At 36.4% G+C, this 24,367-nt stretch overlaps 1 protein-coding gene across 13 annotated transcripts in view; it reads right to left on the bottom strand.

Moving 5' to 3' along the window:
- Nucleotides 1-24,367, bottom strand: part of IRAG1 (inositol 1,4,5-triphosphate receptor associated 1) — a 73,403-nt gene that overhangs the window by 9,825 nt on the left and 39,211 nt on the right. For all 13 annotated transcript variants that reach the window (XM_056494187.1, XM_056494179.1, XM_056494177.1 and 10 more), the window contains 14 exons: nt 22,060-22,165; nt 20,860-21,048; nt 15,867-15,967; nt 14,717-14,787; nt 13,219-13,392; nt 11,702-11,751; nt 11,234-11,275; nt 10,065-10,655; nt 8,126-8,204; nt 5,570-5,690; nt 4,673-4,703; nt 3,437-3,577; nt 1,104-1,235; nt 222-363 (listed from right to left, as the gene is read on the bottom strand). In XM_056494187.1, the coding sequence (XP_056350162.1) occupies nt 222-363; nt 1,104-1,235; nt 3,437-3,577; nt 4,673-4,703; nt 5,570-5,690; nt 8,126-8,204; nt 10,065-10,655; nt 11,234-11,275; nt 11,702-11,751; nt 13,219-13,392; nt 14,717-14,787; nt 15,867-15,967; nt 20,860-20,928 (1,744 nt within the window). In that variant the 5' untranslated portion in view covers nt 20,929-21,048; nt 22,060-22,165. The remainder of the gene's footprint in view (nt 1-221; nt 364-1,103; nt 1,236-3,436; nt 3,578-4,672; nt 4,704-5,569; nt 5,691-8,125; nt 8,205-10,064; nt 10,656-11,233; nt 11,276-11,701; nt 11,752-13,218; nt 13,393-14,716; nt 14,788-15,866; nt 15,968-20,859; nt 21,049-22,059; nt 22,166-24,367) is intronic.

Raw genomic sequence — 24,367 nt, 5'->3', positions numbered from 1 at the left:
CTAATCATCATTTGGTGTGATTTCAAATTACAGTACTATAGCATTAAGTATGGCTCATATGAAACATTTTAACTTATTTCTGTGACTTTCAAAAAATCCACTCCTGTAGATCAGAATTCTATGAACAGATTTCATAATAATTTACTTTAAATCATTAATAGCACCAACATCTCTCTGAATTAGAGGCAAGACAAACCCTTAAATTTTTATTTTTTCTTTACCAGATGCACCATAGCTTCTGCTAGAATTCTGATTGGCAAGTTTCTTGAACTCCATTAGTTCAGCATGATCCTTTTCATATGTCCTTTTCAGATTTTCCACATACTGCATCATTACTTCTGTTGCCTTTGACATACGCTTCTCCTAAGGAAGGAAAGAAGGAAATATCCAGGTAACCTCTACACGTCTCTGACAAATCATTTGCCTCTATATGTATGCTCCATGTCAGGGCTAAATCTGGAGTTGTTGTTTTTAGGAAAATATTGGTGCCTCCACGACTGAAAATTCCAAAGATAGTTGGAAGAAAATGCCAATTCATATCCATTTCACATAATATAATAATTTGTTTTGTCATATATTCATACACCCTGCATTTGTGCCTATCTGATTGCTTATGTGTTATATCACATTTGTTTTCAAATCATCAAAGGTCTTAGTCACTGGCATCAGTCGAGTTACTTCAGAGGGCAAAGGGAACACTCTTGAATCTGGGAGGGTATTGATGTGTTCTCATTTATACTTACTCTGCTCTCATACTCTAATTGACTGAGCTGTTGCCAAAGGCAGCTGACTGAATTAGATGAGCTTTTTGACCCAGAAAAGTTTTCTTCTTTGTGCAGCACTGATTTGAAATTAGTTTCTTGTGATGCAGCTATAGATCTGAAAAAAAGCTATGTTCCTGTTGTACAGATGTTACATAGCTTAATGGGCCATTGGAATTCTATTTCCAGGCTGCATTGGCATGTTACCTGACACTGCAACAGATGCCTTCAATCTGTCAAAATGGCAAATAAAACTCAGAGGGTGAACATAACCTCTAGGCCAGGCTGGAAAAGAGTGAATCTGTGGACCCAGGACACAACTGAACACCAGGATGGCCTCACCTGGCGAACGGCTCCGACCATCTCGGCGCGGCTCGAGAGCCTGGCAGCCAAGCGCCGCAGCACCGCGATGTCCTCCAGCAGCTTCTGGTAGGCTTCCCTGTGCTCATAGTGGTGCCACAGGTGAGCTGAAGACTGAAACAAAAACACACCAGCTTTATCAGCTTGTTTTCAGTTCCAATGGAGTGGCCAGAGCCTCAAAATGGGGTAGAAATATCCAGGCAAAGCTCCACATGGAGAGAATGTTGCATTTTAGGCTACAGGAGAGCAGTGAAAAGGATAATGCAACATAGCTCCTCGTGCAATGGAGAAGCAAAAGAGAGAGAGAGATTTATTTAAAGAAACACTACACTTTTTATAGGGTAGTATGTGAAAAACAAAATAGAAAAGAGTGATTGGTCCAAGAAGGCAACACCTCTTTGAAAACATACTTCTGCAAAATACCACAAGACACTCACACGCCTCTCACACACCCTGCAGGTGTATAATCATTGTTATAATTTCTTGTCCTTGAGCAGTCTAAGAAAGCTAAGGCTTCAAGGCTGCTTTTTCCCTGGTTCCCAGAAGTATCCAGCAACAACAGAGGGGTGCCAGCACTGCCACCACAGTCAGGGCTGCTGCCCAGTCTGAGCACGGTGGTTCACTGCAAACTGCAGGAACACAGCTTGAGGAGTTACAGAGGGCTCTGCACATTTGCAGTACTTTCCCTTCAGAAATCTATAGTGAAACATGCCCCATTGCCTGTGAACTCTACAAATACTAAGTTCATTTCAACTAGCACTTAAAAATGGTTGCTGAGGGACGAAGGACAATTTAATTTTCTGGGCACAATGTATTAAGAAGGTTACTTGTGTTCTTTCAGTTCCATGATATTTCACTTATTTGGAAAATAAGACTTTCTAGTCTCAAGAACAGCAATGCTACTTTGATAATAATAATGATTTTGCAACCAAAATTTGACTGCAAGAACAAAAAAGGCATAAGGGAATACATTTAGGAAAAATCATGCACAGAATTTCAGACTTTCCTTTCTTTCTTGAAAATGTAACCTCCTTATTTTCTCAAAAAAATAGGAAATTCATGTAGATCAGCTTTCCTTTGAAATTAGGTTTCTGAATAACACAATTATCACAAGACTGCTTAAAAAAATCAGAGAGACTGATAAAACTGTCAATGAGCCATAAGACTTGTGCCTGTCTACAGGAATGAAGATAACCTCTCCATGAGATTGGAACAAGCCTAGGTCTAGTATGATAAAGATTTTACAGAAGCCATTACTGCTTTTAATTGCTTGTTAGTTTATTCCATTGTCCAGAACAAAAGCTTCATAGAGAAGGCAGTTTCCACTTTGCTATAAATCATGTAAAAAAGCTTGTAAAAGCCAGATTGTAGCATGTGAACTGCTTAAAGGAAGAAAATCCTAATCACATCTGTCCCATGCTGGCAACATGATCCTTGGTGCCTAATTAGGGATTCTTAAGAGAAATACATAGCAAATCTAACAGACTTATTTCAGGCTGCAGATCCTGAGATTTAATAGTCTGTTTCTGCTTGCTCTTTACACAGAAAACAGAGAAAAGAGCAGCAAAATATTCTCAACATTTTTGTTTTACAGAAACAATTAATTTGAAAATGGAGATTCGGAATTCCAGATGAAAAGATGTGAAGATCATAATCTTTCTTTAATTGTATATTTTCTTACCTGATGATGTTCTTGATAAAGTAAATGGGAGAATCATATGTTCTCCTCATTATTCTCATAAGAATGGCAGCATCTCCTTGCAATAATGAATGCTGGGTCTAAGGCTATTTCTTTTATCAGCCTGGTGTCTAATCATCCCTCTGTTTATGCATAGAGACACACACAGCACTTAAGTTGACACATCTCAGCAATTTTTTTGTCGTTCCAGTTAGAAAACCCAGAGAAAGCTGGCAGGAAGGACTCAAAACTATTGCTGTAAAGGAACACCAGGGACTGCTGGAATGAAAGTGTACTTAGGCCCAAAACCTGATCCTGAGATTGTATCTATTCCTGAAGTATTCCTTGCTGTTTCCTTTCACATAACTTGCCTTGTAGTATCTTGTATTCAAGAACTGAACAGCAAATTCCTAGTATTTATTCCTGAGATCTGCTAGACCCAGGGAAGCATCCCCTAGGCATTTCCAGCAGTGCTCTGGCAGAATACTCCCTCTCTCAGAGTAGCAGGTGTCTCATGACAAGAAGTTTGAGCAGCAGAAAATGAAGTTTTGGGGCTGAATTTACCAGTCAAACACATTTGCAATGTTTGTGCACTTTCATGTACACTATAGGAAAATAATTCCCACTGTTTTCTTACCGTAATGGCTGCTTTAAAGTTTTCCAGTTCCTTCTCAGCATTCTCTTCTGTAAGATTTCTCTCTCTCTCTGCCTGCTGAATTCTAGATTCCAATGTATAACTATCATTTCTAAAGGCCAAGGAGAGTTGTACAAATACATTCTGTTTGGATTTAAAAAAAAGGCATTTTCCAATAAGTCTCACTAATATATCTCAGTAATATAATTTTCAATAACAATTTATGGATAAGGCATGTGTTTAACAAACTTTGCTGCTTAAATAAGTATTGAAACAGAAAACTGAAAGTATTTTAAAATTAATTTTCTTTGAAAAATCATTTCTATTTACTTCCACTGAAATAGGAATAATAAATGTGTTGCTGCCTCTTTTCCTGGATGTTTTTCTGGAAGCTCTGTAAGGCAGAGACATAATGAAGGAAGCAGCCTACCAGAAGCACCAGAATCACAATGGATCTGTTTTCTAGCTGGACTTCCTCCAAGGGTCCCCAAGGTTTTTAAACAGATAGTCTGTGCAGAGGAAGTCCAGGGATGAGCTCACCATGAGCATTGTTTTACATAAGGGTTAAACATCTACCCCTGAAGCCAGCAAAAGATTAAGTGCTAACATTTTTATTCTCTTTCACCCTGCTTTTAAAGATTATTTCTTTCTTTACAAGACTCATTATTTCTTAGGATTAATACTTTGCAAAGCACAAGGCACCAACAGTTCTAATAGATTGCAGTGTTGTAAATAAAGTTGGTTTTTTTTGACTGGTATGTGATTAAAAATACAACAAACAAAGCCTACAAGCTAAAGAACAACCTGCAAACAAAATTATTGGCTTGAACAGAGGAAGTAAAAATTATGTAAATTAACAGGATATGATTTAAAAATGTCCCCAAAGCTCACATTGGCCAATAAAAATGTAATTTAAATTGCTTTGTTTCTCATCTTATTTAATCTCAAATTTTTTATACTACATTAGAGTATTAAAATTATTTCTAAAGTGAATTTGTATTTCATTATGAAAAACACAAACAAATGTTTTGCTTATTCCTACTCTGTCGTTTTACAATTTCTACTGCCCACATTTCACAAAATTGTTATTTTTATGGAGTTCAATGTGCTTTCTTTAAAATGAGAAATATATTTTGGGGAAAAAAAAAATCACTCTATTACCTTATTCTAATAAATACCCTTAGACTTAAAGTAACCACTTAAAATTGGAACATATGTCTAAAGTAACAACATACTTACCTCAACTTCTTTTTCAGTGAGTGGTGGGGAGCTACAAATAAAAGTTAAAAATTCACATTTTAATGAGTTTTTTCTCTAAAAACAAAGCTATTCTAATACTTAACTGAAAAGTACAACAAAATATGTTGGATCCCAGAAATATATGCTTGAGTTTCAAGAGTTTTCCACTATTTTTCAGTTTTGATTACAATCAAGCAATAATCTCAGAAGTTCTTCACTTTGTGCACTTATTTATACAAAATAATGTATATAACAATTACTTCACTGTAAATGTTAAATATTTATTTCACCTGCACAGAGAATCCTTAGTTCAGATAACTGAAGGCTCTGGTGGCTTTGGTACATAACCATGTGGGTGAATGGAGGAAGTATTTTTTGGCTGAATAAGCTTGGAATTGTTTTAATGTCTTGGAAAGTCCAAATTAGTGAATTCACAAGTGAATCCTTCAATTACATTTGCAAAATAAACTCCATTTCCTTGAAAAATGGTCACCTGCAGAAAAATTGCAGAATCCTTACATGCCCAAATTCTATCATTGGAAAGCATAATCTGGCCTGATTATTTTCACTGGGGTGAGAAATAATATTTTCAATATGAGTTCGTATCTGCAGCACCAATCCTGGAAACCAGGAGTAGAAAAATCTGTATAAAAATCTTCTTGTTGCATGCAATTAAGGCTTAAGGCTTTATATGTGGAACTCACAAATTAATTTTAAAAGTTGGCCAGTTACTGGAAGTTGGTGAATTCCCCAGAATTGTTCAGAAAATCTGTGTTGCACATTTTAAGGTGCAATAATCTATCTCCTTATGAATGGAATTCCATAAGGGATGTTGACTGGAGACTATTAATGTGTCTTCTCCTGGACCATGTTTTTCTACTTCTAATGAGCTTTTACCTTCCTGGAAGTGATTTGTGCACTCGCAGTTTTCGCAGCAATACATCAGGAATGCTGGGCATGACATCAGAGCTGTTCTTTGTCTCTTCCTCTTCAGTGGGGGAAGGGAGAGGTGAAGGGCCTAAAGACATTTTCAGATTTAAAAAAAATTATGTTACTTACTTGAAAAGTCAAGCATTCTTTTCTGGAATATTTTAGCAGAGGTTTTGCAATAGAATGCTGTCATTTTCTAAGGCTTTAAATGCCACCTGCCAAGATGAAGTGTAGTGTAATGTGCTATACTGCAGATTTTGTACACCATTTATTTTTATAGATTGCATCATGTACCTGTTTGCACTGTATGTTCATTGAAACAGGATATAAAGGTTATACTTACATTCTCTGATTCTGCCACTTTCATGAGAACCAAGACATGACTAAGACTTTTTTTAATTCATGTTACTCAGCTTCTGCATTTTCATTTTATTTTATTTCACATATATTAGTTCCCTTATCGCCTTCTGTCTTATCAAAATTTATGAAGGACTCTCCTGTAGGAAAGGCAGATTTCCCAGTCTGAATCTCAGACTTGGGAAGGAATCTTTGAACAGTTCTCCTGTTCATAAATTTAACAGAAGGATTCTAAGACTTGCCATGTAATTAGTGTGTAAATCTGGAGAGCATTAACATGAAAGACAGAAGAGAATGGGAGATTCTTTCCAGCTGCATTTTAGTGCTATGCATTTGCTTTATATTAAAAAATTCTAGTATTTACTTAAGAATAGTCACGTGTCCCCAGAAAATCAGCCTGACACCACAGTGTCTCCAGATTTAATGCATTCCATTTATCTAGACCTGTGTATATGCAGAGTTGTGTTTACTCAGACAGTGACAGTAACTTGTCATTGATAAAAAACCATGATGGAGACAGTACATTGGATTCATAACAGTAATAATGAAGTATCTGGCTATTTCCTATTGTTTAAGCAAAATTACCACTCCAGTTGAAAAGGTGGCTTCTATGACAATGTAAGGAAGCAGGTCTCCCTAACAAATGAACTAAGAATTTGACCCCTTGCTTGTTTTCCCTACTGAGGACAAAGAGTTGACCCTTGATGTTCTGGCTACCATTTAGATAACTTATTGAACTATAAAAAGCTTGTGATACTCATGAGATCCGTGCTGAGGAGCTGGATAAAATCATGCTTATCTTTCCATAATGTTTTCCTCAAGACTTCCAAACCTGGCAAAATTACGTAGCAGGCTGATAAAATGGCAACTATTTTATACTTTCAAACAGAGCCTGCTAAGTAACTCCTGGGAAATTATACATTAGCAGACTGATAGGAATAATATTATCATATCTAAGAATCCAAATATATAATCACTAAATATAGAGAGCAAGAAGTCTCTTTTAATATTGATTCATTCAGACTGAAGATGAACCCATTTCCAGACATAATATGAAATGTATCTCAACCATCTCTCAGTGTAATAGGAATTTTAAGGACTGATGAGCTAGTCCCAGTGCAAATGCATGAATTAGCAAAATGAACAGTATTAAAAAAAAATTGAAATTGTCTTTGGATTAAATCTTGGACAATCAGTTTCAGCTCCTTTCACAGTAACCATCTCCATTTCAATTTATGTCACACTGAAAAGTTCTGAATTAACCATTTCCAAAAAAATATAGAGTTTTCATTTAAATATTTTAGGTTGATATATTTGGTTTAAATATTTTAGCTAAGTACTACTGCTATTTAATTCTTCCACATGTTGAATTATCCTCAGGTTTATATATTTGCTCTTTGTTCTGAATCCTTTTAGATGCAGCTAATCTTTTTTGCTTGTGTTGATTGGAAAAAACATTTGGTGCCAGATTTCTTTTTCCTCATTTATGTGGAGTTTTAAAACTTTTCCTTAAAGAAGAATTTTCCTTTATTTTTCCTTAAAAATCACAAAATTGAGGTTAAAAAAACCACTTATTGTGAGGTATATTTTTCCAGTCCTTCAAACACATTTATGACTCTTCTCTGACTTTAGTTTTTCTCATTCACATGGACATGGAAGTATGGACCACAAGTGAAAATGCCATTTCAACACTTTGCACTCATATACTAAAATAAAAAAGCAGGAATAAAGTATCCCATCTCTTATTTATACTCCCAGGGATCAAATCTACCATTATGACCATAGTATCTTGCAGAAGTTACATCCATTTAATCCATCACTGCTGAAATGTTTTTACAGAAAGTTACTAAAACTTCAGTCTTAAAACTATTACGTACAAGCCAGACTCCATTCCACGTGTGCATCTTTTCTCTTGGTTATAATAATAATAATAATAATAATAATAATAGCTACAGTATCTTCTTGGTTCAAATAATCAAGAAATTGAGATACTTTCCTTTATTGGTCTCTCTGGTTCAGCATTTATTATTGTTCTCCATGACTGCTTCAACTATTATTGCAATTGAAGTAAAAGACTTTTCACTTTTTCCCCTCACCCCCACATAATAGTCAGCTATAAAAATGAGTATATAACAAACATTGCTTCCAGTTTTTATGATACTGCACCTTTTTCCTGTTCTGCTGCTTCACTAAGTTCAGGAAGTTTAAGTCCAACTAAATTTTGATTTCTCATCAAAATATGCTCCTGTGAAGAAAAACAATAATATTTCTAAGTAACTGAACTACAAATCTCAATTTAAATATCCCTGCCCCATGAACACTGAATATAGCATTTACTTTAGTTAATAAATATAATAGAGATATTTGCACTACATTATAGTCAGATGGTACATAACATGGATACTTATAAATTCACACACACACTGGAATATTTCATATTTCAAATTTCAGGCATTATCTAGAAAAATTCCTGGTCATGCAAACAAAGATTAGCAAAATGCACACCTTATTCAAGTAGATATAGAGTTTTGGTAAGAGAGAGCTTTAGTAACTGACAATGAAAAAAGCAATTTTGGATATAGCCACAGTAATAACTAAGTGTCCCAGATAACAGATGAAATTAAAAAATCCTATATATGAGACTTTGCCACTTTGACTTTATTAAGACCAGAGTTTGGGATGCTTCACTGTTACTATATTCTACCTCTATTCCTTAGAGGTAGGAAAAATGCACTCTTAAGGATTAAACCTTTTTGTCCTATTTCTCCTTTTATCATACACTCATTTTTGTTCCTATTCTCACATATATTTAAATTAACGAACACCTGCTTTTGTTTATGAGTAGACAATTCCTACTGAAGACAGAGCTCAAATCTTGCCTAACTGTAATTATAGATCATGTTGCAATAATATTTTTATTCTCTTATTTGTGCTTATTAGGTCATTCAAAGTGCTAGAATCAAAGAATTATAGAATGGCTTGGGTTGAAAGGGTCCTTAAAGATCATCTGATTACAAACCCCTTGCCATGGGCAGAGACACCTTTCACTATGGCAGGTTGCTCCAAGCCCCATGCAGCCTGGCCTTGAACACAGGCAGGGATGGAGCAGCAACAACTTCTCTGGACAAACTGTGCCAAGGCCTCAGCACCCTCACAGGGAAGAACTACTCCTGTAATTATATAGGGTCCCAATAATCAAAACTTCCAGTACATACACACTAAGAATATGTGTGTTATATCAACAGGAAAAGATGAATAATGAAGCTGCCATTCCCAAACAATACAATGGGAATGAATTAATCAAAGTGCAGAATTTGAGGTCCTCGCCTGTCAGCCTTGCATTCATCTTGAAATATTGACTGGGGGTCAAGAAAAATATCCTTATTAGGGTGTTCAGGAAAGTGCTTGCTGCTTCTTTTTTTTTTTTTTTTTTTTAACCCTTTTAAAAGTCATTATTAGTAATAGAGACAAGTTCATTGCTTTCTTTTGGTGGTTTATCATTTCATGGAATTTCTGGTTTTTTTCTTAGGGTTTAATTCTTAACTTTTATTAACCATTTAGAAAATTATTTAACAACAGATTAGTTAATAGATATTGCAGCCCAAGTCTATTCATTTAGAAGCTGACAAATTTGCAGCATGTTGCAATTAGGACCTGTAAGTCTGGGCCTGCTCTACCTGCCCTTGCTGTCAGAGATGCTCAGCTCTGAACACTTTAAGACATTTTCTGAGAGGGTTCAATAATCATTACAAACCCATTTCCTGTTCTCTGTGGTCTTGCAAATGTAAACATGCCAGAGCACATGCACATGCAGATGTACACATGGAAGTACCACAGTGCACTTCATGCATATTTGAAGAGAACTAAGAAATAGAGTACTTCCATGGAATTTACTTACAGGTAATTTAGATTTACTAGATTTACAATCTAGTAAAGTTGCAAAGGAAAAACATGATACAATTCTGTACTGATTATGGTGAAACTATTTCCCGTTTTATCACTGTATGTTTCTTGCAGTGACAAAAATAATGCTAATCATGTTGGAAGTTTAGTAGGGTATGAAAATGATTTTTTAAAGTAGGATACAGCTGATGACAGGACTTACCTCTCTGAGCTTTGTCAGCTTCTGCATTCGAACTGGCTGAACTTGGATTTGAAGGTCTTTGAATGCTTTTAACTGATTGCTGGATTTATTACCAACAAAGCTTTTCTCTTCCTCACATGGTAATTTTAAAGGGGTTTTCTCCTTCTGTCCAGGCTCCAAGCTATCCCAGGACACAGCCCGTAATAGAGGAGGACGCAGTCCACACAGTTTAAATTCTGGTTTACACAGAACTTTGTGGTCCCTCATTTCTGGAGCAGGAATTTTTAGCTTTGAGTCCATATTTCCTAATCCTGGTCCTGGTAAATGAGTTCTTAAAGGAACATCATTTTCTTTCCCTTTCTTGAGGAATGATTTTCCAATTTCATTTTCACAAACATTCATGCAAGTATTAAGAGACATTCTGCCACCATCACCAGCTGAAGGGGAGAATTTAGGTAAAGTATCCATATGTTTACGTGGATCAAAGTTTTCCTTTTGGTCAGAAAGCTTCTCTTTGGAGTTTTCAAAGCCAGCAGAACGAGGAACCAACCTTCCCTGAGAAATCTTTCTTTGATCATTCTGCCTTCTATCAATTAGTCCTTTTGCAGCATTCTGAAAGTACAGGGACACACATGAAACAGAGAAACAAGTCCAGATTCCTCTTTTCCCCTGCCCAAGGACAGACTTTCGTTGTAAAAAGCCATTTCCTTTGCAGTGACATTTGCTTTTGAATATGTGCTGCTGACAAAAGAAATAATTTTTTAAAGGCACTTAAAGAACACTGAATTGGGAATCTCCTCTCTGAACTTTTGAGTTAACCTCTCCCATTCCAGAGTCCATTGCTGCAATCCTCCTAAAGCCAAGCTCCTCAGCATCTTAATGTCATGGAAAGTCTAAACCACTGACATACACCAAAATGCCTATAGTAGATACTTTTACTTTAATTATAAAGTTATTTAGCATATGGATTTTAATTTAGCTAGAGCAGGGTGCATGATTAGATGGAAAGATAAAGTGATAAGCCCACTGTCCATTACTTCTTTTGCAGGTGCTCGACAATTTCTTAGAGCAGTGTAATTTTCTTTTCACACAGTGAACAATCTTTCAGCATTTTTAGTCCCATCAGTAAGTCATATGAGTGCTAAGACAAACCAGAAGACTTTGTTCAGGTCTTAATGTGAAATACTTACCTCTGCAGTTTGCCTGTCATCCTCTTTCACAATTCTGTTATTCTACCAAAAAAAAGGATGAAAAAACTGCCTTACAAGGTTATCTTTCACACCTATGCTACAAATGTTAGATAAAGATATTAATAGCTGAACTTTGAATCTCTTAATTTTTACATTTCTTCTTGTATTTTTTTATGAAAAAGCTTTAGGGATTAGTTTTTTCATAGATTAGGGTTATATCGAATCTTTTTCTAGTTTCTACGCTTAACAGATCTTTATGATCTTTCAGTTCTTTTTAACTTACGGATTTCTGTCTTCAGAGTAAATGTTTATTCATGCCTTGCTGTACAGAGAAAAAGACCAGTAATCCAATTTTGGTATATAAAATGGTATTCCAAATATATAATTTTTATCAAGGAATAAAAGGGCAACATATTATAATATAGTACTCTAATAACCAGGTTATTGCACAGACTATTCAGCTCTTACCTGCCCTGGAGATAGTGACTCAATACTAGTGGCTGTGCATGCATCAGACCCTGAAAGATACACACATTATTAGGGCATATCCTGATATTTTGCTCAAAATATTTACTACTATAACATTAACAAACACATATGTGCACAGTTTCCCATAACACATGAAGGACAAAAATTAAAATGTCAAAATTACTATTAAAAAGGGAAAAAAAAAATTAAGCACATAGCAAGTGAAACCATTAAAGCTTTTCAAAACTCCATTATTGATACAATTTAAAAAATAGAACACGTGAACTTGCAACACCACAAGAATAAAAAGATAATAAAAATATCTATATACAAAAACATATTTTGTATGCATTCAGGAGCTTTATCATATTCAGGACCAGATGCTTAAATCTACTCTTCTCAAGAAATACTAAACAAATACATTTTTGGTAAGCTTTTATAAGTTAAAGTTGGAGCCTGAAAATGGTTAAATTTGATTATCTTAGAGGTCTTTTCCTTCCTTAATGATTTTACCTGATGGAAGTGGAAGAGTGAGAGAGTTGCTCCAAGATGCTATGGGTGAAACTTTAGGACTAAGAGTAGGGGAAACTGCTTCATTAGAACAAAGACAAAAACAAAAAGGTGATTTGACTTCCTAGGTATGTACCTTCTGTATTTTTGGAATTCAGATGAGATTAAAACGTCAATAGCATAGTCATCAGTCATGTGTTTGCCTAGAACCTGAAAAGTCATTTTAATTGCCAGGTTGTACTTGGCAATTAGGAGTTTAGAGTATGTTTCATGTCTTATAGGTCAAAAATGGATAAGTTTCTGTTGATATAGGGAATCCTTGTTCTCCTCAGTTTTCTGATGCTGTAAGCACTAAGGACATGCAACACAAGAGAAGATTCATGAGGAAAAAAAAGAGGTGATATATAGCTGTGGGATTTTTTTCCCCTCCAGAGAGTGTCAGGCCAATTGTAAGACAGAGCTTTGCTTGAAGTGGCATTTCAAAGCAAAATTAAAGTCCTATTTCATGGTAAAATGCCATTTTGTTTCACTTTTCAAACACTTCATATAAAAGGAAAAATAATTTAAATTGACATTCTAGAAAAAAACATTTTATTCTGTTTTCAAAGGAGGATCTGGTCCATTTAGCTTAGTTTATGGCTATGTTCAGAATAAGAGGCAGTGTAATTGTGTCTAGAGGGAATGTTTTTTCAGCAGGATGAATCTAGCCACTAAAATTTCATTTAAAAACAATTTGTGAGCATTTTTCACTTTTCAATAGAAATACTTCATGCTTTCTTCTTACACTGTTTGCAGTGTAATTGTACACCATTTTACCCTCACACACCTGAGTACGTGGATGGGCCATTTCTGTTTTATGTGGAACCTTGTAGAAGACAAGAGGGATTCTGACCTTCACATTAACCAAGTGTATGCAAACAGCAGCAATGTGTAGCTTACAATAGATACTTGCCTTTCCAGATGTTAGAAGGAGAATAGAAAATCTGGTTTTCAGGATCTGCCCCTACCTGTGGGTGACTCTGAGAGGCTGCTTCTTGACTTTCTGCCCCTGCGTGTTAGGAACCTCTCACTCGCTTTCTTTGCTTCTTCTAACAATTCAAGGTTCTTCTTTTTGTCTTCTTCTGATATTTTGACATCTGGTAGTGGATCATTCACCAGATCAATCACATGACCGCTATTGTCTGTGTAGAAAATGTCAGAATTAGAGCTGGACCTTCAATTTCCAGGTACATTGTGGCATGTGACAGTAGCAAGTTAAAACAAACCTGAAAATTCATACGTATAAATTTAGCTTTGAGCTTGCATCTAACAAAAGATATAATGTCTGCTCATTTCTAATGTTGTTACAATCTCAAGTTCAGAGCAAATCCTCAAAACCACAGGTAACCTACTAAGATTAATTCTCTGTGATCAAAAATTCTCTGAATACATGAAATGGGCTTTTCCAGCCATGTCTCCAATGTAGTTTTTCTCATTTCTAAATAAAAGTGCCATTAGATATTTTTCAGCTAACAGTATTGGCATTTCTATTGCAGAATGTGTTTTTTCATGGAATTTTCATGTTCAGTTTTTCAAGGCTAAGAGCCTCACCCAGCAAAGATTTATGCACAATAGTTTTAAGAAATAATTTAACACTTCATAAATCCGTGGCATTTAAACTGGTTGAAAACACTGAACTCTGAGCACCAGTTTTTACAACTCTCCAGTCTATGATGAAGCTGTCAGAAGGGCCCTTTCTGAGTGAGTCAGTATAAATGGCTTTTATGAGCATCAAAAGAACAGCTTGGATGAGGGGGAGGAAAGTCATCAGGTAATATGAGAGAAATATTTTAAAATTTGACAAGAGCCATTACAGAACCATCCATTTTCAGAAAAGCTAAGGACATAAACAAGCAGCAAAAGCTCAAGATTTTTGGTTTGTGGGCATGGAGCTGTTTCACTACTGGTTTTTGATTGATTTTTTAGGGGGGAGAGAGAAGTCCTTTGGCTTTAATTTCCTTATATTTAGTTCAATTTCAAGGGTGTCAAAAACCATACTTACAAATTGAATATTCTAAAGCAATCTATTTTCAGTGAAATATCTGTTTCGGTTTAAAGTCAGATTTGTGTGTTGGAAATTTGAGAGACAGACCTCCCGTTACACTTTCCCTGTGCCAGCAAAAGAGAAGCTCAAGTGTAGCAAAACCAGTATTTTGTATTCTACAAGAAAAAAAGCATGTATATGTTGAGCCATCTGAAAATGTTAGGCTAATGCACCAATTAACAACTTTCTGAAAGTAACAATGTGTGTATTTCCCTGAATTGGTCTGCATGCAATATACCTACAAACTCATGATCACAATTCACCATCCCAGCAGTATTCTCTGTGCACACATTACAGAATGTGCACAAATTAAAAATTGCAGTCAATACAGTCAGACTCTCTATATAGGTTTTTATTGCATGCCACATTTTCTGAGAATACATCCTAGTTGAAATGAATAATCACTTCTAATCACTTCTTACCAACAGAAGTCAGTGAACTTGTTGAATTCCTGGTGGCACGGTTAGAATGTCTCCTATGAGGACTCCGAGGCCTAGAGAGAAAAATGAACAAACAAAAATTATAGAGTATGGCACCAAAAAGAGGTCCTAATTGCCTATTAAAAGTGAATATTAAAAAGAAAGCCCTTTGATGAAAAAATGAAGACAAAAACATTTATTGCAGTTCCTTTCATCTCCAAACAACTGGAAAATGGAGGAGATTGCAAAAAGAAGGAAAATTGCAGAAATTGATCTGACAAAGGAGTTCTATTCATCTCATCCACTGTGATCCTGATTTCTCAGAAAAACCCCTAAATTTCTTTATATTACTACCATGACTTAAAAATCATGTAAGAATGGTACATAGCAAAAAACCCCAACATACAAACAAAACAACTTAGTCTTTCTGAGTGGTTACTGCTTCTTAAACAAAATTTTATGGCTAAAATAATTCCTTCCACATTGACACTCCCTATAGATCTTTCTAAACTGCAAACCAGGTAAGTCTCAAATGACTGCAGAAATGTAAATGCTGATCCTGCAAATAATTCTGCTTTTGAAGGGCTGCACATAAATTCTGACTCTAAACTAATCCTGAAGTTTGGAGAAGCACACTTATAAAAATACAAACAAATTACAGATTTACAAAATCTATTTTCTGATATGTTTTTTTCCTCGTATTTTAAGTTTAGTGGCAGGTCAACAAAATTAAAAAGCCCAGGTCACAAAGTATGCTTTATCAGAGTAAATATAATAACCTTAATTCAAGTTAAAATTGAAGTTTTCAACTGCAAACAGGATTACTTTCAAATACTCTTAACCTCAAGGTGGTATTCTTGTCCCATCTATGTGAACAGGCTCAAAACTGCTTCAAAATCCCTTGCATTACAGTGTTCAAACTAGATATTTGTTGTCCAACTCAGTATTCTGTGTAACTCTACTCTTTTAGTCTCAGTTATATTCCTGTTCCTCCACCCCACATCCCAAACATCACACTCAAACAGCAAAGGCAATATGACCAAATCACAGAGATACAGCAATAATAATTTCACACAACATACATTTCAGAGCAATGCTTTAGAAACACAGCCCCTGGAATTTATGGATGGATTGGTAATGTATTATACAGTACCTGTTAACCAGGTTTTTATCAATTTCTACATCTGGTGTAACAGCATTCTCTGGAAGAACAATGGAAGGTGTGCTGCATGTTGTCCCTTCAACAGCTGTGTCCTGAATGGTGTATGACAAATATAAAAATGTAGTTAAACAGAAATTCAAACCACTGAACACTGACACTCTGAGTGGAAAACAAGGTGTATTTCTCAATTTACCTAAAAGAAAAAATAATTGAAATAAGAGATAATTAACTTTAATTTGACAAAACAAATGTGAATTAGAGGCGTATACTTAAATTACTCAAAAGAAATGATGGAGACCTGGAATATCTGTTTTCTTTTAAAAGTTTGAAAGCACGCAAGCTAAATTCAATAAGCATGGAGTGGATGAGAAAGCTTAAAAAAGGTAGACAGTCTGGTTTTCCACACAGCAAACCATTCTTCTAGTGAAGTACATTCAGTGAATTTATGAGCTGAATGCAAGAGTGAAAAGCAGCTCTGTATAACAGGGCTAAATTAAGCACACAAACCCTCCAAATGATAGTAATTTATAATGAAAGCTTAAAAAAACACAGTATTAAGTGTACACACGATACCCAAAACCCCAGAAAATAATTTAATGTTATCTTGTTCAGCTCCACATGGTTTTCACTCAAATTACTTGGAGGTATATTTTTTAAAATACTATTTCAATATTTAATAAAATATAATTTTTAAGTGTTAAAAGAAACTGGCAAGCTGAATATTAATATATGCTTGCCTGCTTAAAAGTATGAGACCTTGCCTCAAGAACTTAATCCTACACTTTCTGCATAGTGATACCACTCAGCTGAGGAAAAGAAATCTGTTTCCTGTGAGATATCACAAATGGAGATGCACCAAGTTGGCATAAAGTAATGTGGATGTCTCTCATGTGGTAAGAAAATGATTATTTCTACCCCAAGTATGTATTCAGACTAAAACCAAAACACAGCTGGAGGGAAAGCTTCCCAGCAGTGGAGGTAGACTTCTGTCAAGTGACTTGTAAAATTTAAAGAATAATTTGTAAATTCTCAAATCTAATTGCTTTCACTATGCACTGACATATATGAGTGTTTTGTTTTAGTCTGTTATTTGGAGTCTACAATTTTCTTGAAACTACACCCTGAAGCTTCACAAGAAATTTGTAAGGCAGGTAGGGAAAAGCTGTTGCAACAGCACAAATTTAGGCATTAATAAAATGAAGCATGTAATAAGTCATAGTTTAGCAAGTGAATTTTAGACTGTTCAAGGCCAGGTTGGGTAGAGCTCTGAGCAACCTGGTCTAGTGGAAGGTGTCCCTGTCCATAGCAGGGCAGTGGAACTGGATGACCTTTAAGGACCCTTCCATCCTAAACCATTGTATCCTATTCTATAAGGAAGCAGACTCTTACTTTATTGCTTATGTCTACCATTTACTATAGAACTCCTTGAAATATCTCTCCCAGTGCTGCATTTTATTCTTGTTGAAATAATGTATTTTCTGATCAAGTCAAAGGACTCTAGAAGTACTTGGAAAATGGTAAAATATTAAAATACATAGTGTAGCCCTTCTACCTCTCAAAGGCAATGAAATATGACTTGATTTAAGATTCTTGATTCTACTGTAAATAGCATAATTCTTTTACTATAATAATTTTTATTTCAAGAAGGTCCACACTTCCATACTCATAATTCTCATATGAACTTCCTTGACAAGTTCACTTTGTCAGTCACAGGAGAGCAGGATGGGGAACATGCTAAGAAAACACTGTGAAGATTTAAATTTAGGAAAAATATCCTTGTAATTCTGAAGAAGTTAGAATCCTAAAGCATATGTGATTCAAATGCACAAGTGGCATTGCACAACAATAGCTTGAAATCAATTTTTAGTAATATATTTGAAAATATTAAAAGGTAGCAACATATTTTGTCAATGACAAAACTTCAGGTGACTCCTCTGTTTGTAGGGCAAAGCAGCTGAATACACATGCATAGTGCTTATACTAATCTCATGACTGCCAAAAAGCAAAAACTTTTGAATGATGTAACATCAGCCTTGAAGTCACTCAAGCCCATTTTAGGACTCTAAAAACAGCTCATTAAAAAAAAAAAAAAAAAAAAAAAAAAGAAGTAGAAAAGAGGCTGCAGCCAAGGCTACTTCAGGTCAGATAGAAAGCATTAATCCCGGTCAGGAGCTATAGGAGCAACTACACAAGTGAAACCTCATGGCCCCCACTGTCCAAATCTACATTGTCCAGGAGAGGGGCAGGAAGAGCCAGAGCAGGAAGCTCTTAGCAGGGCCAGCTGGCTCCAATCAAAAGGAATTGTTACAGACTGAGGAGTGCTCAGGCTGCTCCACACAGGCTTTGGAAGACAAGCTTTAACAGGAAGCTTAAGCTGCCTCACAGTTGTACAACTGCACAGAGATGACACAGAAGATTTCCATCACCCTCCCATTTGAGTGCCTTTAACTCTGCTCCCTTGGTAGCTTCCAGACCTGTCTGCTCCTCAGCTATTCCCAACAGTTGCCTCATCTCCTAATTCCCTGCTACCCAAGTCTTTGCTTCCTTTTTGTCCCAAGCCCTTCCCCCCCAAAAAATGTAGGATAAAACAGACTCCACTTCTGTGGCTCAGGTGGGAACTGCTCCACAAAGGTGACCAGGAGTCATTCAGACTTGCAGGGAGGCATGTGCAGGGCTGAGAGGGTGGCACAAGCAGTTTGGTCCATAACAGAACAGCCAAGAGGATTAGGGATTTGCAGGGTGGAGGTAGAACCTAGAACCACCAGACATTCTGGCTATTAAGTTCTACCAGGCCCTCACTAAGCATACAGAGAATGTGCTTTTGAAATTTTTATAATCCAGACAAATTGGGATGATTTTTACATTAATGAGATAGTGAGGGGAGAACGAATACAAAGATACTCTGCTAAAAGATCTACCATGCCAGACAGTCAGATGACAGAGCTTTATTTACAGTGTAACAGATGAATTCTTTAAAGCACTGGGAGAAAAAAAATAAACAGGTAAAAGAAAACCCTCTGCCACCTGGCCATATTCTTAGGTATTAATTAAAATTCTGGACTGAACTTCAGAAAAACACAGGCTGCTGTAACAAATACTGAAATGAAAATCCATATTTGTTTTTTCAAAATGAATTTGAGACACATAGCACAGGTCTACCCATCAAGTAAAAGCATGATCATACTTGAAGCATGCAGAAAGCTACGTGTGATGTAAGGCTCAGTTTCTTTTTGTCAGAACTGTTTTGCAATCTGTGTGCATTTGGGCATGCAGGGAAAAGGTGGGGAAGAACCTCCTGAAACAGAACAAGGAAGATGTTGGACAGCAGGCAGCACTTTAGATGACATGGAATTCAGACTTGGAAAACTTTGTTGAATAGCAGAAAACGAATTCACCAGCTTTTAATTCCTTCTGATGCCCTCTTCTTGCCTGCAAGTCCTTATCTCACAATAATAAGCTGTTTTACTTAGAGTGACTTACAGTCATGCTGTAGAACTTGATCTGCAGCAAGAGCCAAGAGTGACAACAACTAAGAACAAGATCAAATTTTCACAACATTGGCTAGTGGCAAACCTTAAGTAGGCTTATGAGCAGTGTAGTGCGTTGGTAAAAATCACTCCACTGTGATTTTGTACCTAAAAATAATCATTTATCTAGAATGAACCATTTTGCACAGTGAACTGATTCATGAGCAATCACGTTACCATAGTTCATTTAAGCCTTACATATAAAAGGCCTGGAAAATGTATCAAAAATTTAATGCTTTTATATTAGGATACTGGAAATTTTCATTTCTCCTATTTGACAAGCACATTTAGGATCACTGATGTCTGCTATATTTTCATATTTTTCATCTTTGGCTATGTTTTATCCAGCAAGTCTTTTGTACTAGAATACTTTCCACATAGGTGAGTTTAAAAACCCCAGTAAAATCTTCTTGAGCTAATGTTGCCAGATGGTAGTCTTGATGAACTTGTATGCAACTGGGGTGTTTATCCTAAGGCAGGAAATTAACACTCAGCACCACGTGCAGTTTAGATGGAAGGCACAAATCAGTGCAGTGCTCACTGCTGACAATATTTTCCAACAATGTTAAAGTAGCGGATGTTTTCACCTAAAGTCTGGAATGTAGTGTCCTCAAACCCAATGACAGTGTCACATCTTTAACTGAGGATGTGCCAGACTATAAATCATCTTTCTTTACACCAGTTTGTGTAAAAATGAATGATTTGGATAACCTGTGATTTCTTAATCACAGTAAGGTTCTTTACTTCAGCTAAGCTAACAACTGAAAAAAAAAAACCCAACCCCAGTTTATTAAAACAGAAATCTACTGTGGTATAGATTACTGAAAAGAGGAAAGATCTATCTATTATTGAATTTTTTTTTTACTTATCTGGAAAGAAAACATGTAAAAACATGTAGATGCCACACAGATTTGAAGCAAACTGATGAATATGCCTGGGGAGCACCCACCTGCTCTCTGTATAGTTCCAGTGTATGTTCAACTCCTGCTGTGGCAAATAAAGCACTGAGAAAGACCACAAACCAAAAAAGCCCATCTTTCACACACACAGGAGTAGCATAACATCCTCTATATGGGTAAAAGCAACACTGGCTGTTGAAGTGCAAGCCTAAGTTCTGTTCTCAAAGTTTAAAGTTTTCTTTAATAACATGAGAAAGGACATTTTTGGACAGCTTTGATATATGTCTGTCTGTACTGAACCATTTATAAGCCTCCAGATAAAATGATAAACAACTGCTTGAGCCATTAAAGTTCTCATCCCTTAGGCTATAAAATATTTGAGGAACTCTGAGGATTTCAATTGAAGGATCATTCATACCTTCATCAATTAAGCAAAACACCCTGACACAGAGCAACAAATAGATTTGATTTTATAAACCCCTAAATGTACACAAACAGGTTTCAGTCTCAGGTTTCCAGCAAGTGTCAGAAAACACCTTTGTAAGTAAGAGAGCTTACTTTGGCTGGAGTAGAACTGTTGTGCTGGGCCTCTTTTGCTTGTCCCTTGTCTTCAGGTAAGGTTGGCATGGTGAGCAGCGTGAAGCACGTGGAGCTGCAATGTGGACTAAGAGGACCATGCACTGCTGGCAGTATCTGTTTCAAGTTAGCCTGAAGGCATAAGCGCTGGGAGGCCTCGTGATCTGCAGGCTGGGTTAGATGCCAAAAATACAAATCAAATCCATTTAAAACTCTATGCTCGAAAACTGAGATCACTTTACAATAACAAACAGTATTAAAGTTTAAATTAAAAATGCTATCTTGTGTTTTATTAACTAAAGCTTTCAAGGTCAAGTATAACTTAGCAAATGCATTCAAAACAGAAAACCTTCTGTTCTTGTTGCTATTTCCATCTCTTTCCTCCATTTTACAATTTTCATTTTGTCACTATGATGTGACAAAACTACCTTCTCTAAATATCCTCTAAGAAGTAAACAGCTGGATATAACAGAACAGCAGAATGGTTCAGGCTGGAAAGGACCACAGGGGATCATCTGGTCCAACCTCCGTGCTCAAGCCAGGTCACCCTAGAGCACATGGAACAGAATTGCATCCAGAAAGTTCTTGAATATCTCCAGTGAGGGAGAGTCCACAGCCTCTTTGGAAAACCTGTTCCAGTGCACAATCACCTGCACAGCAAAGTTTTTCTTCATGCTCACATGGAACTTCCTGTGCATAAGTTTCTGCTCTTGCCTCTTGTCCTATTGATCAGCACCACAGAGCAGAGTCTGGATCCATCCTCTGTCACCTCCCTTTAGATACTGACAGACTTTGCTAGGGTCCTTTCAGCCATCTCTTCCACAATATTCTTTTTAGTAACTAATAGCCTTAATTCTACAGAGCATGATCTCAGAGGACCAAAACTGGAACCCTAGAGGGTGGCACTTCTTTGAGCAAGGTGAGTTGTGCAAAGACTTGGTGTACATCTGCATAAGACAACAAGGTGCAAGACACTTCCAAAGCAAAACAGCAGAAATGCCCAAAGAGGGGGAAAAATATCACTATCTATTAGCTGAGAAAATTCTCATTATTAGCATCAAGGAGAGGCACTGCATTCACAAGGAAAACATCAGCACAAAAGCCTGTACCAAAGTCTGCAGATCAGCAGTGCAAAGCACAAATCAGTTCTTAGAGTGGCAGTGGATGGGTTGCAATACTTACTGTGACACCTGCCCAGGAATCAGGGAGCAGTCCTCATCAATGCTTCAGTGTGCTCATCAGTACATCGGTGTTCTCATCAATACATCACTGCACTCCCCGGCGGTGCCTGCAGGTCACACACACACAGCTGAGGCCACCTGCTGCACACACTGGTGTCTCCACTAGCAACTGCTGACTACTGCATTGTAAATTAACCTGCTGCAGTTTTCCCTTCCATCTCAGGAATACGTTGGTTTATTGAGGTTGCCAATTACATTTGTCAAAATACATCTGGTTGCTTTGAAATAAAAGCAAAAAAGAGGCCAAATCATTCACAAGAAACACTGAAGCAGTCTCAGTAGTGACAAGTGCCTCACCTCAGCTCTCACAGAAGAAAATCTGTGCTGTAAAACCTACAAAATGTGTGAAAACTTTGGACTACATAAGCAGCTAAGACACATGCTTTTATTAGGTTTATTTCATATTATGTTGGAAACTTAATTTTCTCTTTCACTGGAAGAGGAATGCAAGGCCATCTCACATGTGCTTTAATGCAGAACAAATCGATTGTAAAAATGATCCTATACACGGATTGGTGTGTCCAGGAAAAAGTAATTATATCATTGCAATTCCTCAATAACAACTTGGAAATAGATGCAGCACATGTGACATTATTATGAAGACCAAGATACAGACTCTTTTTGAACAGTGGACATAAAGATTTTTCAGAGCAGTGTGTGCTGTAGGGACAGCACTTTTTCAAATTTCTCTAGACTTGTTGTACCTGTTAGAGGTGATTTTCTAACTCTATAAAAGTGGTAGTTCATGTTTGTATCATGATTTTACCCACCTCTGACTTCAAATAAGAGTAAACTTTCTATCAATAAAATCTTTAAAAATGGTTATTAAGGCAAAACAATTAAAGTCCATAATAGGATGGAAAAGACATATTTATAATTATGCACATTTTAATAAATCCACGGATTAGACAGATAGCAGTAGCACGGAACATCTGTGTGTTTCAACAACTAAGTTTTTTTTGTATCAAACCCAGTCACCAACTATTAGCAAACCATGAAGCTGAGATGGAAACAAGGTAACTAAAAAAAAAAGTGACACAGACTTGCATTTAATCTCTGTAACAAAATCATGGCATCCTACACAATTTCTGAGTTTGCAAGGACTCAAATTCAAATTGGGGGAAAAAAAAGAGAGACAGAGAAAAAAAATATAAATCTGGCTGTTTATCTGATCTCTCATACTGTTTGCCTTATGAATTTATTATGGTTCTGATATATTTAACCCAATGCTGGGCCTGAAAAATCAGGAATGTTTCAAGTCATGGCCAAAGCATGTTTGCAGTCCTACATGGAATTGTAGAAGCCACTGCACCAAAGCAGTTTATTCCCAGACTTAACTGAGTTCTTAATACATACTAAACTTAAAAATAATGCAACTTATCTTGAAACAAGAAAGAGCTATTAAGCACATCAAGTTTCAGTTCATTTTTCAGATTTAAAAAACAAAAAAAACTTTAAAAGAAAAAGAAATAAATCAGCATGCTTGTCTAAGAATAGAAAGGGACAAATCCCGATCTGTGTTGTCCTAGAGATGCAGCACAGAAAGTACAGCCAAGGGAAAACCAAGGGTAGAAAGATGAATTTATGCCACCTTAACAGCCCCCAGATTTGGAGTGGACTGAGTTCAGGCTGTCTCTGACACAATTAGAACCCTACTCTGATTTCCTTACAGAGCTATCTTGCAAATAGGAATAAGCTTCAAATCTCTGTGCTGATCAGTAGGAAAATTTCTTCTGACTTTCTGTTTTTTCCTAATACCACTCCAGAAAACACCAGTGCTGAGGACAATACTGGAGCAGTGAAAGCTTGCACATTATTCATATGCTTAGGCTTCTTAAATCCAACACCATCTTTGCACACCTTGACTGCATTGCTGCAGTCCACTACACTGCCAAAGTGAGGGGCACTGCATATTGATATTTCAGTAAAAGGAGATAGTTCAATTACTAAACTATATGATTTAGAACTCCAAAATTATTAACTAGTCTAAAAGCTTAGTTTTAACCTGTGCAGTGTTCTTAAAGTAGCCCAGACTTTTTAAAGGCTTTATGATGCTTACCCAGCATAAATATCATATATTGTAAATGTAAATGGATATACCATGCTTTGCCAGGAGTTCTGCCATTTTCTGATCAATTACTGCCCTTTGATACTGGTAGAAAAGGCAAAGGTTTAACTTAAACATTAGTGAATAAATGTTCTTCCATCACTGCTGAAGTACCTTATGCCCCTTTAGCTGGGCAATGAAA

This window comes from Oenanthe melanoleuca, chromosome 5, assembly GCF_029582105.1.
Source record: "Oenanthe melanoleuca isolate GR-GAL-2019-014 chromosome 5, OMel1.0, whole genome shotgun sequence".
NCBI classification, from domain to species: Eukaryota; Metazoa; Chordata; class Aves; order Passeriformes; family Muscicapidae; genus Oenanthe; species Oenanthe melanoleuca.
Note: the sequence above shows the minus strand (reverse complement) of the source record. Positions and strands in the feature narration are given on the sequence as shown.